Here is a 15,686-nt window from a genome sequence, read left to right as displayed (position 1 = left end):
AACATCTACAAGCGTCCACTGTTAAACAAAACAATGGGTTAACATTAACCTTCCTAGAGCGCGCCAACCCAAACGGTGTTCACTCATTTGTGCTTATGTTCCATCCGCTTCCACCTACCTTGAACGATCCATTATAAAATTAAATTTAAGCCTGCAGTAAACCCTATTTAACGGTTTACTTTTGTTCCCTTTCTAAATTTATGTACTTAAAAATTAAACATATGTACTTTATTAGCATTACCTTTTCACATTACTTACTTCTATTTGTTAAGTAAATTATGAAAGTTAATATTTTTATAATTTACCAAAAAGCTGGGAGTATTTTTAAAGCAACAACACCAACAGTTTTCATCGCGAGTCAAAGTGAGCAAGCGATATACGGTATAGAGCGAGCGGGAGATATTTGGGGAGAACTGGCCGGCGGACCGCTATAACCACCCGTTCGCCATACTTTTTTTCTTATTTAACTTACATAAAAACTTCAAATAAATGAATCATATTTTATTGCAATACTAAATGTGTTATTAAACTTATTTAAGTTCAATTTCACCGGCTTTAACTTAGGTAATATTTATATTAACTGCTGGTGTTAAGTACTAAAAATGTCCCTATAAAGAAGAATTACGCAGGTAGACATTATAAATGCTTATTAAGGAATTAAACCCAACTGTACGATGTTTAAATATCATTCGGTACAAATTAAAAAAAATGGAAATTAAGGGAAGTTATATTTCTACTGCGCGGGCACCCTACTCCACTTTGCGCGGCAGCGGTCAGAAGGCGGAGCTTATCGGCAAACTCGCGTCGAAGCTGGCTTCACTGTCAATTCGAGAGCTGCGAAGAGTACGCTCGCGTCTATTACGTAGTGTGTTTATAGTGGAGTGTATATTGTGAAGAATTTCGAATGTCGTGAGGTGAAAGATAGTGTTGTTTTTATTATCGAGTGCAACTTGTGTTATCGACACGATGTCTTTAGTGTATTAGAAAGTGATTTAATCAAAATGTGTACAGCACCGTGGTGTGCAAAATTGATTTTTGCCACGTAGTGACGCGAACGGGTAATGATTCCTAATGTGGAGGTCGAAGCAAGATGGTTAGAGAGACTCGGCACCTGTGGGTTGGAAATTTACCCGATAACATACGAGAAGATCGAATAAGGGAGCACTTTAAACGGTAGGTGACCCCATGTTTGTTTTAAAGCCAAAATAACCATCAAATAACATTTAGAATACTGCTTTTAGTCTCAATATGATGTATATATTATAATAGTAAACATTTATGTATATGTATTTATAAGTATTGTTATTAATAAAGTTCATTGACCATAGGTGCTAATAAAAGACTATATAGGTATATTACGTAGGTACCTACCTATATTTCTGAAGAATAGATAGTTAGGCACCGTTATTCTTAACACCTCGTAGTTATAATGTTTGTTAACCTGGATAGGTGTTTGTAAAAGGTTGTTTTACATATTTATTCTAATGCAAACTATTTAACAATTAAGATGGTCGTACGACGCTAATGCATCTCTTTTAAAAACATCTTAGTAACGGTGTGTTTACATTCTCTTTGGAATAGGCTACTGGCTCATGTTTAGTGTTTACATACAACATTTTGTTAAGACTACTATATGTTTGTTTAAAATATTTAGGTAGCACAATTTAAAATACCCATCTTTGCTTATAAAGTGTACAGTGGATTACTTTTTTCCTTTCGCTGGATTTGGTACACCTTTTACATTAAACTAGCGGTCCCTCGCGCCTTTGTATGCATATGAGTCAACCTAAAATGATAGTAGTACATTTTTTTTTAATTTTAAAGAGGAACAATTCCGTCATTCTTTTATTAGTTTTTAGCGTAATTTTAAGCGTTTACGTTTCGCAGGCATTGGAAGCTCTTAATAGGAATATTTTTTTCCGTGTTTGCAACATTTTCATTGATGCCCCGCTCCTATTGGTCACAACGTGATGTTGTATAGCGAATAGCCGTTCTTGATAAATAGATAATTTTAAATCGGTTCAGTAGTTCCAGAGATTAGCCCCTACAACCACACATACTTCACCACCTTTATAATATTAAGTATAGATGTTAGGTACGGTCTATTTCACAAACATGTGATAATAATCATTAAATCCCACCCGCATTGGATGGAATAGCGTGGAAGGAAAATCTAAATACACGCCTCTTTGGGCGGCTTGTGCCGAGCTGTAGGGCACAAGCCTCCTTCATGGTCCAAGATATTCTTTCGAAGGATGTACATGGGTCAATAATAATAAGTATTGACCACCAATGTTTAAATAAAAGTATTACATGGTAAGATACCTCTTTTACGTAAAAGCAAAGAAACGGCTGCGAGAAATTAACGTTTTCATTTTTTCACAACAAAGTTTTAAATAACTTCGAAACCGCGAATGTCTTTGGAGGATACAATTATGTGCAAAGCTTATTAAAATGTCCCTACTTTTTAAAATTAATTATTAGTTGAAATTAATTAGGGTAAACCGTCCTAGTATCGGCCACTGCCTTCTATCGGCTATTTAAACAATTTTTACAATGCCGGTGCCGGTCGTCTCGGGGCTGCTGAGTGACAAATTGTTCTTCGAACGTTGAGGACTTATTGAATTATCTGAAATTTAGTGCTCAATCAAGTTCAGAGAACCAGCACTACGCGGAGGTAAGATTTATACAAAAAAACGAATTGTATCAAGAACTAATAAAGATTAATATCGTCAATTCATTAAATTCACTGTTATTCTAGATAAAAAGCTTATTGTTTTTTTATTTATTTTGTGAAATATTCACCTGGCCGAGGATAGGGATGATATATTGGTGAAAGCTTAAAATCGGCCTAGTGGTCGATATTAGGCAGAAACATAGCCACAAACTTTCCATAACTTCGGCGTCTCATTTCAACTTTAACCAACTATGGCCGATTAAAAGCGCCACTTATTCCGAGTTTCGGCCATGTTGGCCGTAAGTCTAAGAAGCACTTTTAATTTAGAATCAATGGCTGAATTGACGAAGAATGTGTTAAAGTCTTAAGATAAACAGTTCTCAATGAAAAAGACGAGGATGTAACAGTTCAATGCCACTAATAAAGTGTGGTTTTCCTAGATGTGTTAGTGATTGAGAGTAAACCTAGTTGAAGAAGTTAGTAGACCAAATGTTTTAACAATGGACATCCTGGTGATTAGCAATATAACATATTTATTAAATTACGTTCTAGTCAAGCTAGATCAATAGTAATCGAAGATAAATTAGTTTTAATGGTTAAAGTCTTATCAAAGAGAGACAGGAAACGAAGATATATTACACGATCCCAACGAATTCGCAATGGCGATGAGACCAGCTGCAGTATTAGTCCCAGATCAAGTAAAGTCAAAGGACCAAAAAGCTAGATAAAGAATTATAAAATTAGGTAGCAAAAAAAGCGGAAAGGACACTATTACAGTTCTACTAGTCATTTCTGTTTTCGTTCGGTGAATCCATATTTCCTATGGTGGTAGTGTTTTCCTATATCTGCAGAACTCCAAAAGAAATATCCGATAGTGTTCCATCTTTGGAACACTATCGAATATTTCTTTCATCCTTGGTTTATTGTTTGGTTTTTAATATATAGCAAATGGCGTTTACAAATGGGTCACAAACGGAAATATACAAAAAAAAACTGTTACTAGTAGATGGCCATAAATTACTTTTGACCAAGGGTTTGAGCAACACTCTAGAATATTTTATTTATTCAAATAAGTGATTGATAACCTCTGGTCTATAAATATGCCGATATTAGGTTATTAAAAGGTCAAATATGTGGCACAAAAGGCCGATACAAGGAAAATTACTGAAATCTGTAAATAAAACTTAATAGAAAATAAGATATAAAGAGATGATAACAATTAAATACATATAAAGCATAATTAATTAATGCTTCACCTAAAAATATCACAAGTACTTAAAAACTCAAACGTGTCAAAACTACATTAAGTTTAATATAAAAAAGGTTGACGTGGCTGATATTTAGCGTGTTTACCCTATATAAAACGCAGTTAACTCAACAAATAAAAAGTAAGGTCCCCCGCGATTTAGTCTGCGGCCAATTGATTTGAAATTTGATTGACCACAGCATCGCAACTCCCGCCAGTTTTTATACCTATTTATAGTATTTTATAATGTTCCTGCAAAAATTAGCTTATAAATACCGAATAATAAAAACCGGCAGGTAGTGCCAGAGTTTGCATTTTCTAACAAATAATATTTGTTACAAAATATAATAGGGGATCAATATATTTAGCCTCTTACGATATAACTCGTCAGAGGCTAAATATTGATCACCTATTTAACCCCTTGAGTAACATTTAAAAAAAGATATGTACAGCTTACTTAACGGTCAAAGTCAAAGTAGACATATACCTTCCTCAGAAATGAGGACTAAAAAACGCGTTCTAAAGGGTGGTTTTGCCACAGATTTTTAGGCTTTTTTAATTTTTACTTTTAGGCATATGCAATGCATCATTAAATCTAAAGATATTGTAGTAATTCATAAGCATAACCCTACTATTCAAACTTCTCTAATAAGTCAGAATGTACGAAGTCAGCTGCTTTCTAGTAATTTTAGTGAAAATACGAGTTTCACGGTTGGGAATAATATGATATGTTCACTTTTTAAACCCTTCTCTTTGCAAGTGTACAACTTCCAATTAGTACATTTTACCCAAACGAGCTTTGCTTTTTCATACAATAAACCGTGTGTTTATTGTTGTGGTGGGTGTCCACCACCTCACTTGCCAGCATTTCTATTTCGTTAAACGCTTAGCCAAAATTCTGCTACAACGTTGGTTATAGTCAACCCATTAATCATTCCACTCGATTTCACCAGGATTCTGCCAATAGATCTTAAATGAGACAACGGGTAAGTATAAAGTTAGGAACAAAAAAAAAATTATAATCACTAGTCGGCTTCGGGGACCATGTTCGATCCCAGGCCCACACTTCTTATTTCTTGGAATTTAAGCAACTGAAAAAATATCACTTGCTAAAACGGCGAAGGAAACATCGTAAAGAAACCTGCATGCCTAAGAGTTTTCATAACGTTCACAAAGGCGTGTAGAGTTTTCCAATCCGCACTTGGCCAGGGTTCGTGGACTACGGCCCTTTTCATTCTGAACGCAGACACGTGCCGTCCTGTAGTAGGCCGGTAATGAATTGATAATGATGATGATTTTCATAATCAATTCACAACGACATTTAAAAAAATGAGAATGTTTTCTTTAAACGTCTGAAATAAAAGAGTCGAACGTAGCAATTTCAAGTGTTTTTGACAATGAGCTTTTAAATTTTAAAACTATTTAACGGAAGTATCTTTTATCAATTCAGAATTTTTACTTAGATCGCCACCGACACTCCTCCACCGGCATTGGTGTTTTTAGTTTTTAGTCTTTTCTTTTCCTGAACCGTCCGTTGTACGTTGTTGTCTGGTTATAAAAGGGTTCTGAAAATTTCTTTTGATTTCAATAATATTCTGAAAATTCCTTTTGATTTCAATAGAAAAAATTCAATATTCATGAATTTTGAATCTGTTTGTTTTTAGTGACTCTACCAACGGTTCGGAAACCAGATTCTACCGAGAAGAGCCGAGAAGAAACTCAGTATTTGCTATTTTCCAACATCACCATTTACAATCATTTTTCTATCTTGCGGGAGATGAGAGCGAAGCTGGCTGCTTCCAATCTACCTTGTCATTAAGAAATTCATCGCATGTATAGTAACCTCGCTGTATTAGCTGTGTTTTTACACATTTTTTAAATGCATGCAACGGTAGGTCCAGAATTAACTTAGGAATCATGTTGTAAAAGCGTATACTCAACTTCACAAAAGAGTGCTGCCTGCACCTTTGCAGACGATATGCAGATATTACTAATTTATGTTCGTTTCTGGTAAGTCGATTGTTAATATTAGCTTTGGTTTATAAAGAGTTATATTTTGTCTCACAAAGACTATATTATTATAAATATATTGCGAAGCTACTGTAAGTATAACTATTTGTTTAAATTTTTCACGAAGCGATTCGCGTGATCCAAGTTTATATATTGATCGTATAGCTCTTTTCTGTATTATAAATATACTTTCAATATCTGCAGCTTATGCCCACAAGATTCCATAGGACATACTGTGGAAGTATGCGAAATAAACAAGCCTAGCTGTTTCAACATCGGTAGGCTGTCTAATTTTCCTGATTGCAGCTGACCTGAGTTTACTCGCTAGGTTTTCTATATGGGTACCCCACTGTAGCTTACAATCTAAGGTCAAGCCTAGAAAAACAGCGGAGTTTTCTATTTTAAGTTTTTCTCCATTTATAATGATGTTTAATCAATATTTTTTACTTTAGGTAAAAACAATTTCCAAACACTTGGTTTTTTTAGCATTCAAAATAAGTTATTAATAGTAAACCAGTTTGACACATGTGATTAGCACGCACAACATAGCACGGTTTACATCGTCAAAATTATCTTTATTTCTATCAGTTTAAAAAATCGGAGCTGTATTATCTTTTCCAAAAGTTCAATATCACGAATGCCTCTGAAATGGTGTGGGGTAGATCATTTATACATATATACACCAAAAATAAAAAGGGACCCAAAATTGAGCCTTGTGGGACACCCATTAAGGTAGATGATCCTTTAGACTTTGTGTCTTTTATGCATACCCTTTGAATTCACTAAGATAAGAGGCAATTAAATTGAGTGCAACGTTTTTAATAACAACGTTTTGTGTTTAACGCAATCGAATGCTTTTGACAGATCACAGAAAACACAAATGGCATTCTGCGAACGTTCCCAGGCACCGTAAATATGTTTTATAAGTCTTGCGCCTGCATCCGTTGTACTACGACCTTTAGTAAAGCCATACTGCTCCGGATGAAGTAAGTTATTTGCATAAAAATGATTTAAAAGATAATAAAGTATAATTTTTTTTTGACATTAGTAAGAGTTGGCAAGATTGAAATAGGACTATCATTGTTAAGGTCATTTTTGTGACCGGGTTTAGAAAGGGGTATTAATTTACTACATTTCATTAGGTTCGGAAAAATACCCATATCAATAAATTCATCAAAAATTACGGCTAGATAAGGGGCAATAACTTCAATAATGTTAGACTTACATATGACCACCACTGACATACCCCATAGATCACCGGTTTTATTCAACTTTAATAACCTGAAATTCTTTACAATATCTATTGCAGATATATGTTTAAAATTAAATAAAACGTCGCACTCTTTATAACATTATCTCTCAATAAAGCTGAGCTGCTATTAGTGAAGAAATTAGAGAATCTGTTAATAAAATAGGAACATTCTGAAAAAAGCTTTTGAAAGTATTAGTAACCTCCCTGTCAGATGTTACTTTATTATTAACAATAAGTTCAAAGTCCACATCACGAGTTTTAGTTTTACCTAATTCGTTATTAAATATTTTCCAGGTTTCTGAATTTTGTTATCAGATTTCATTATATATTTAATATGTAGCGATTTTGCATTAATGCAAACATTCTTAAATAATTTAGAGTATTTTTTTACGTGTTAATTGTTTTTCATCATACAGCTTATCCCTACTTTTAAAATATACCTACAGTAGCCTAAATTTGAAATTTTTATTAAATTCATTGTTTATAGTATAAAGAGTGCACTATAACTAGCCTGTCTGGACAAGAATGTTCACACGCAATACCGGACTTTGGTAGAAATATCACGTTTGAATCGCATTAATTTAAACTTAGTTATTGTACTACACTTTATAATTCGTCTGATTTTATTGGTATAATTTAAAACAGTTATTTGTTGACCACAATGATCTGACCTTAGTTTATTAATATTTTTTCTAAAATTAAAAAAAATATTATCTAAGCACGATGCTGAACTTGCAGATTTTTCAGTAGGTTCACTAAAAGTGGGACTCGAATTAAAACATTTAAATACGTTAAGCAATCTAGCAGTTTTTGCATTTTCTAATAAAATGTCAGCATTGAAATCGCCACAAACAAGTACTTTTTTAGTAGAAATACACAAACGCTTTAGTGCATCCTCCATGACATTCTCAAAATTGCTAAAATCACCTGAAGGGGGTCGGTATACACTCCCTATTATAATTCAATCCAGCTCCACACAAGACAGTTCTCCAATGCGTTCAACAGAAAGACCAACTATGTCTTTTCGTTCTTTACAAATTATATTATTACGTACAAAAATTAACGATCCACCGTGAATTGCAGTCCTTCTGAAGAACGCACTTGACAATATAATATTATTAATAGTCACCTTAGACACCTCCGACAGCCTGAAAACATCATCCAACAATCATCAAAAACTAGTATAACGAAGCAGTCACTAAATATGGTACAACTTTATCAATGATGTTATTATACCTACTTACCCTTAATTATGCGGTTCAAAACCTAAAATGGAACGCCGCATTAGGCGTAAAGTAAGGCGCTGTAAAATCATCTTATTTAGCTAGCGCGCCTTTACCTGGTATTCATCATTTTCCATGAGACATGATTTTAATTGAGCGGAAGCCTGTAAAAATTGATAAATAAAATAAAAGTTCAAAAACTGAAACCCAAATGAGAATTTATAAAAATCTAGTATTATAAGGTGGGCCACATAAATGTGAAAAACAAGTAGGCATCTATACAAAGTTTAAATCCGAAAGAAAATCCGATTTTTATATTTATTATAAAAAAATATATTATTTATTGAATTATTAATCGTAACTGCAACAATAATAATAATTTACTCATAAACGTTTTGATATCTAGGTACAAACAAGTATGGCTATCAGACGCCATTTCTATGACGTCATTCGAATGTTAAAATAAACACGAGGATAAGTGTGAGTGCTACTCGTATAATATTGTGCCTTTTTAGTCAAACCTGGTATTGTATGCAGACATTAAAAGAATATACTTTTGCATTCGTAATTTGTGAATGTACTTTACATAATGCAAAATAATTGAGCAAACTACTTATTAAACGATGCCAAATAAAAGTCTTATGTGGGTTATTGCTGCTTACTAAATTAAAATTTGAAACTAGCAATTTCATAGGGTTTCAGCGCACTCGAGCTCGTTCAAGCGACACCGGATGAATAACGGCGCAAAACAAATAGTATCCATCGTCGCAAGCTTTAAAGAAATACCAATGAAAAAATAAAAAAATCAGGATGATTCAAGTACAGTAAACGATTGCCACCGGCAAATCTGTGTCGTGAAACGCCGGAATGAAAATCCGTTTGTGGCACGGCACGCCAAAGATTTTCAATCGGACGGTGCGTCGGGTTAGGTTCTGACTCGAGACAAATACTAAACTCTCATTCGAGGCTGTGAAAATAATTTTGTAAACATTGATTTAAAGACAATATTCTCAAGTAAAAGTAGTCACGGTAATAATAGGTGATGGAGAGACAGACCATTACCGGAATCGAATAGGGATAAGAAAGTTCTTGCCTTGTTTGGTGAATCTTTTTAGTGATAGAATTCTTGTATATTAAGGTTTGGCAGGCAATGGGCATAAATGAGAAAAAGTCTTATAAAAAACATTAATTGTAGGATCGATATAAACATAGTGAACAAAACTCACTTCGCTTTACTTCTTTTAACAAAACTGTGGTCTGGATTAACAAAATTGGCCCTTGACGATTTTGACCATTTGCATTCTTGGCATCACTTATTAGTATTACAAATCGCAAATGATTCTATAATCGTTTAGTCTAACATTTAGATGATTAAAAAGCCAAATTTTATTGAACGAATTTTTCGGTAATGTTATAAGTTATGACGATTTTTATACAACACTGATAAAGAGTTGTTAAATAAAATATTACATTTATCGTTTATCGATACGAACGTGTATACATTCTAGCTGGAAGCAACGTTGAAACTGTAAAAATGTTGCTCCGCTACTATTTCGCAATGTCGCGCTCCAAAAGCAACATGGTGTGAAGGCGGAGACCGCAGCGGTGCCGGGTCATCAACCTCCTGAGTAAAAATACATCGGGACAGAAATGTCGTTATAAATCTATTAACTCTACTGAATTGTAAGTTGTTACATTTCAGTATTAACATTGTTATTGCCGCTGATAGTTTATTTTTGCGTGCCAAACCGGATGTACTTTTTTTTATAACAACGGTAATTTGAATAAGCTTTAATAGTTAGTCTATCTAAAAGTAAACAACTTTGTTAGAGGGTGAGCAGTTTGTGTGGATGCGTTCACGTTGGATACAGTTTCCAACCCACTTGAGGATCATATAGGCGAACGTCTTTGCGTCAAATCAAGATCCGAAAACAATGTGTTTATTTACAAGAATAATTTGAATATACGAGGGGGCGTTTTTAAGTTCGCGGAATCGGGGGTAAGGCGTGGAAATAAAAATACAAGTTTATTTTTCCTTTTTAATATATTCACCTGCAACCCTAATACATTTTTCAGATCTTTCAATTAGCTTATGTATACCCTCGAAAAAAAATGTTTTTTCTTTGTCTGAAAAATAAGCTGAAACTGCTTCCTTCACTTCTTCATCGCTTGAGAACTTCTTCCCCCGAAGTTCTTTTTTCATTTTTGGAAAGAGATAATAATCACTGGGAGCCAGGTCAGGACTGTACCAAAATATCGAAGCCCATCTTATACAGGGAAGCCAACGCAACACGGCTCTTGTGCACAGGCGCGTTGTCGTGCAGCAGGAGGACACCTTTGGTTAATTTTCCCCTTCTTTTTGCCTTGATTGCTTCCTTTAATCGCTCTAAGATTGAAGCGTAGTAATCTCCGGTTATGGAGACACCTTTATCTTTATAATCTATCAACAAGATTCCTTCTGAGTCCCAAAATATTGTCGCCATGATTTTTCCCGCCGACTGTGACACCTTAAATTTCTTTGGTGGTGGTGTACCTTTTTTGTGCCACTGCATAGAATCTTGTTTGGACTCAGGTTCATAATGATGAACCCAAGTTTCATCCCCAGTAACAATTCGAGTCAATACTCCATCCTGGTCTTCATTACAGAGGTCCAAAAACGCGCGAGAACACTACGCGCTGTTGTTTTTGAGGCGGCGTGAGCATTCTCGGCACCCACCTTGCACTGACTTTGGTCATGCCGAGATGATCGTGAAGAATTTTAAATATGGTTGTATCGGATACTCCAACCATTTCTGCGAGCTGTTTCTTCTTTAGTCTAGCATCTTCCAGTATTAATTTTTCCACTTTTTGAATTATTTCCGGAGTGGTCACCTCGATCGGCCGTCCTGGCCGAGGATCATCTTCAAGTGAGGCCCTGCCTTGCTTAAAAAGGGTATGCCACTTATAAACCATGGTTTTACCGGGGCAAGACTCCCCGTAAACTGATGACATCTCTTCTAGTATGGTTTGAACCGATTTACCTTGCTTGGTAAGGAACTTTATGACAGCGCGGTGCTCGATTTTCTCCATTTTTCACAATGTTCTTCCCAACTGAGTTGTTTGATCGACGATAATTCAAATAGTAATGGCCCGATTAAAACAAAACGTTCTATTTATACTAATTATGAGCTACTTAACCATTTACGACTAAGGAAAGTACCCTCATTTATTAATTACCTACCCATTCCGCGAATATAAAAATGCACCCTCGTAGCTCAGTTAAGCAAAATGATTTTCTTTACTCGTAACTAACTATGATGCATTGAAACACACCGCGCGCAAAACTTTTGCTAAAAAATGTATGGACCAAGGGATACTCTTTGTCTACGTTACTGCTAGCACTACATTACTCTAGCAGGTAGACACTGTGGTAGCAATCAGTCGAATGCGATAGAATGACATTAAGCGCCGCGCCAGAATTTCATAATCGCGATCTTCGTGTTACTTCGTACACGATCGGAGGTCTTGCTTTGTCTCGCTCACACTCATTTATCGGGAACGCGCCTGGTTATGCCATTACTTATCAGGCGCTATAAAAATTAAAGAGAGCAGAGTTCACAGAAACACTTGGAAATCTTGTATTTCTTTTTTAATTTTAAGCAAACATCACATAGAAACTTCTTTATCCAACCAATTATCAATCGAAATTTCCAATCATAATTCGCGTGTTAACCTTAATCGTAGTGTTTTTCAATGATTAGTTGATATTGTCATTTAGCTGGTCATAACAAGAACAGTGACTTAGAGATCATTACATGATGACATGTAAATCTGTTGTTTTTGTGCGTATCCTCTCATAAGCACGTACTTAGATAAAACTTAAGGAAAAGCATGGTAATGGTCTTTCTAAGTCTATTAGCCATATTATTAAGTTGGAGAAAAAGTTTCTTCGCATTTTTTAAGAAAATTCAAAACATTTTTTAATATAGTTTATTTACATTTAACTAGAGTATGTAGGTACCATTTTGTTCAATAACTTTTTCCATCTTGTAATGAAATTTTGGGACTTCTGATCAAAAAACCGCGACAAGTAGTTTTGGCAGTGCTCTAGTGATGTTAACCTGACACTGCCTAAATAATTCTGAAGATACCTAAACAGGTGGAAATCTGAAGGTGCAAGTCTATACGGCGGATGCATTAACACCTCCCAGCCAAACTCTCTTAATTTTTGCTGAGCGGCTCCTTCCCTTCTGTTGATTAATTCCGGCCGCTTTCTCTCAACTTCTTGCTTTAATCTTATCCGTTGTTTGCAGTAGAGTTCAGAATCGTTGGACCCGCCGGGTGGTAACAGTTCATAATGAATAATGCCCTTTCAATCCCACCACACACACACAGCATCACCTTGTTGCGAGTTAACCCGGGTTTCGCCACAGTCTGTGAAGCCTGACCGGCCTTTGACCGCGACCTTTTTCGCACGTTCTTGTCTTACATGATCCACTTCTCATCACCAGTTATCAGCTTCTTCAAAAATGGTTCGGTTTCATTACGTCTTAATAAAGAATCACAAATGAGTACACGGATCATTAGGTTTCTTTCAGTGAGCTCGTGAGGTACCCAAATATACAGCTTTTTTGTGTACCCAGTTTTTCTTCAAAAGCGCCAAAACTGTTTTGTGGTCAATTCCCAGTTCTTTAGCTACGCTGTAACTTGACACTTGACATTGAAGATAAAAGACCGACACGCTCAATGTACCTACGCTGCGCGACGCCTCAATAATAAAGTGACAGGAGTCACATGATTTTTATTTTGCCTGGGATGTAAGGGCTGATTTCTTTCAGTAAAAACTAAAACAGTAGTTAACTTAAAAACTTTGGTTTTCGGTTTCACAGATGAGTCTCAGAGACAGTACATAATGTACCTCTAAAGCCTGTAAAGTATTATTTCGGTTTTCATTTAACGCTATATATGTATGGAAGACTGAATTTTTTTGTTAAAACGTGGTTATCTCTGGAACTACGAGTCTGATTTATTTGTTTTTTGCATTCGATAGCCCCAAAGGAAAAGTGAAAGAAGGAGGGAAGTTGATATGGGATACAGTTTAATACGTAGACGAAGTCGCAAGGGACCGTTAGTTAACAATTATTATATGAAGCCGTAAGTACCCACTTCCTATTTCGAAAAAATGGTTACGTTTGCGCTATTAAGCAATTGAATTATTTTTTTCGGACTAGGGAGGCATTACATATATTATGCATACAGCATAACCTACTTAAGAAATTGAGCTTTAAGTTGCGTAATCTTGTGCAAAAAAAAATCTGCGTGGTCTTTTTGATGCGACTGATCTACATGTGTCCATATAAAGGCATTCAATAGTCTCCATGTTTCGAAATTTACCTTTTTCACGTGTTATTGTTTAAGTCGGTAGTTACTCTCCTAGCATTAAATCGCGTCGAAAGATAAATATTGAAGAAAATACAATTCATTCAATACATTACGCGTTGATCTGCCGTAAACGGGTCAAAATACTCTTTTTAGTTATATTATATTATTGATGATCCGGTTATTATATATAATTTTCTGGTTTACCTAATTCTTTGTTTTAAGTTTAAGATGGTTTCGACCATGTGCACATTTCATGTAATGCACGCATCATAAGTGCCATCTATGGGCCTACTTGATTAAAGATATTTTTGACTTTGACTTTGTTTAGAAAATATACTGATCAAAATGCTTAATTAGACGAAGTTAATAATTTGCGGCGCCTATATAAACATGTTAAGTCGGTTCATTTGCATTTAACTTGCAAGCCCTATAACGTCGATCGACTCACCTTACGAGTTACAGGCTTGAGTTGAGGCTACAGCTCTGTTCGCCTTGGATAAATGTAATGTAGTGGCGCCGAGAGCGCAGCGGCAACGCGAACGGTGAGAAGTGCGGCAACGTCGCACGTTTTGTAGGTATCGGGCCAATTCGGACGTACGTACCTACCAGATAGTCGTCATTATGTTGATATGAACCACGAACATTCAATGATTCAACGTGTACACGTATAATTTTGGACTTATACCTACAAATAGGTTTGTATTTAACGTGCATTCGCCTTCTATCACCAAAATGTATAGTTATAGTCTTACAGGCAGAGATATGAGTAAAAAAAAGTGATATGTCCTACGCACTTGATTTAAGCTAAGTTTTTTAGAAAATATCTTGGAGAATAAAATGGTTTTTGACCTTTCGTCATACTTACGAAAATAATGTTGTAATTTTCTGGAGTTTAGAAGAAATGACACCACCATTATTAAAGCGTTACGTAAGTTCTATTAGTTATTGATATAATTTTTTATAATCCTTGAACATGATTATTACTGATTAATAATTGATGGAACATGATTAATAATTGTCAAACTACCTACCTACTTGCGATAACTTTTCAAATGACGGAATTTTATACAAACTTCCATGTCGGAATTTTTTAAATGTTTAAATATGCCTTCCCTATCAATTGTGGGCCATTAAATGCAAGTGATTTTTCAGATCTGGCTAGTAGATTTATTTTTGCTATAAAAATATAGGTAGGTAGAACCAGTGAAAGCCTTCGGATTTCCTTTCGTGGAGACAGAGTTCGAGCCCTGCCACGCACCACAAACTTTTCGGAGTTATGTGCGTTTTTAATTTAAGCAATTTAAATATCACTTGCTTTAAACACATCGTGAGGAATCCTGCATGCCTAAGACCGCACCATGTTCTCAACGGCGTGTGAAGTCAACCAATTCGCACTTTGCCAGCTCGGTAGACTAAGGCCTAAACCCTTCTCATTCTGAGACGAGACCCGTGCCCTGTAGTGGGCCGATAAATGGGTTGTTGATGATGATGATGATGATGATAATAAAAGTAGGCTACTTGTTTCATAACGAGTTTGATATAATTTTAGGAAGGTTTTGAAGTGGAGATAATTTAAGCTGCTTGGTAGGAAAAAGAATTACACAGGGAAAATTCAATTATTTTTAATAAAGCATTATGGGGATATATGTAAAACGTGGAACCATGATACGGAAATAGGAAACAAGACCACGAGCTTCGCAGACAAGGCCTGTCGTGGTGTGCGGCCGCCGGCTTTGCGTAGTTGGCAAGAGGCCGCCAGCCTTCAATTACTATTGGCTTCCAGCTCTTTGGTCAGGTTAAATTTTCTTAAGATTTTTACAACATCGGTTAAATATGAAACGTGGAACATGATAAAATGCATACAAAGCATGAATTATGCCGTTAAAATATTTTATTTTGGTAAGACTGCCGATATCG

General features: G+C 35.4%; 1 protein-coding gene across 5 annotated transcripts in view; it reads left to right on the top strand.

The window, feature by feature from the left end:
- The first annotated feature begins 834 nt into the window (after positions 1–834).
- Positions 835–15,686, top strand: part of LOC120631076 (protein split ends) — a 97,682-nt gene continuing 82,830 nt past the window's right edge. For all 5 annotated transcript variants that reach the window (XM_039900499.1, XM_039900496.1, XM_039900498.1 and 2 more), the window contains exon 1: positions 835–1,173. In XM_039900499.1, coding sequence (XP_039756433.1) covers positions 1,091–1,173 — 83 coding nt within the window. In that variant the 5' untranslated portion in view covers positions 835–1,090. The remainder of the gene's footprint in view (positions 1,174–15,686) is intronic.

This window comes from Pararge aegeria, chromosome 17 (genome assembly GCF_905163445.1).
Source record: "Pararge aegeria chromosome 17, ilParAegt1.1, whole genome shotgun sequence".
In the NCBI taxonomy this organism is placed as follows: Eukaryota; Metazoa; Arthropoda; class Insecta; order Lepidoptera; family Nymphalidae; genus Pararge; species Pararge aegeria.
Note: the sequence above shows the minus strand (reverse complement) of the source record. Positions and strands in the feature narration are given on the sequence as shown.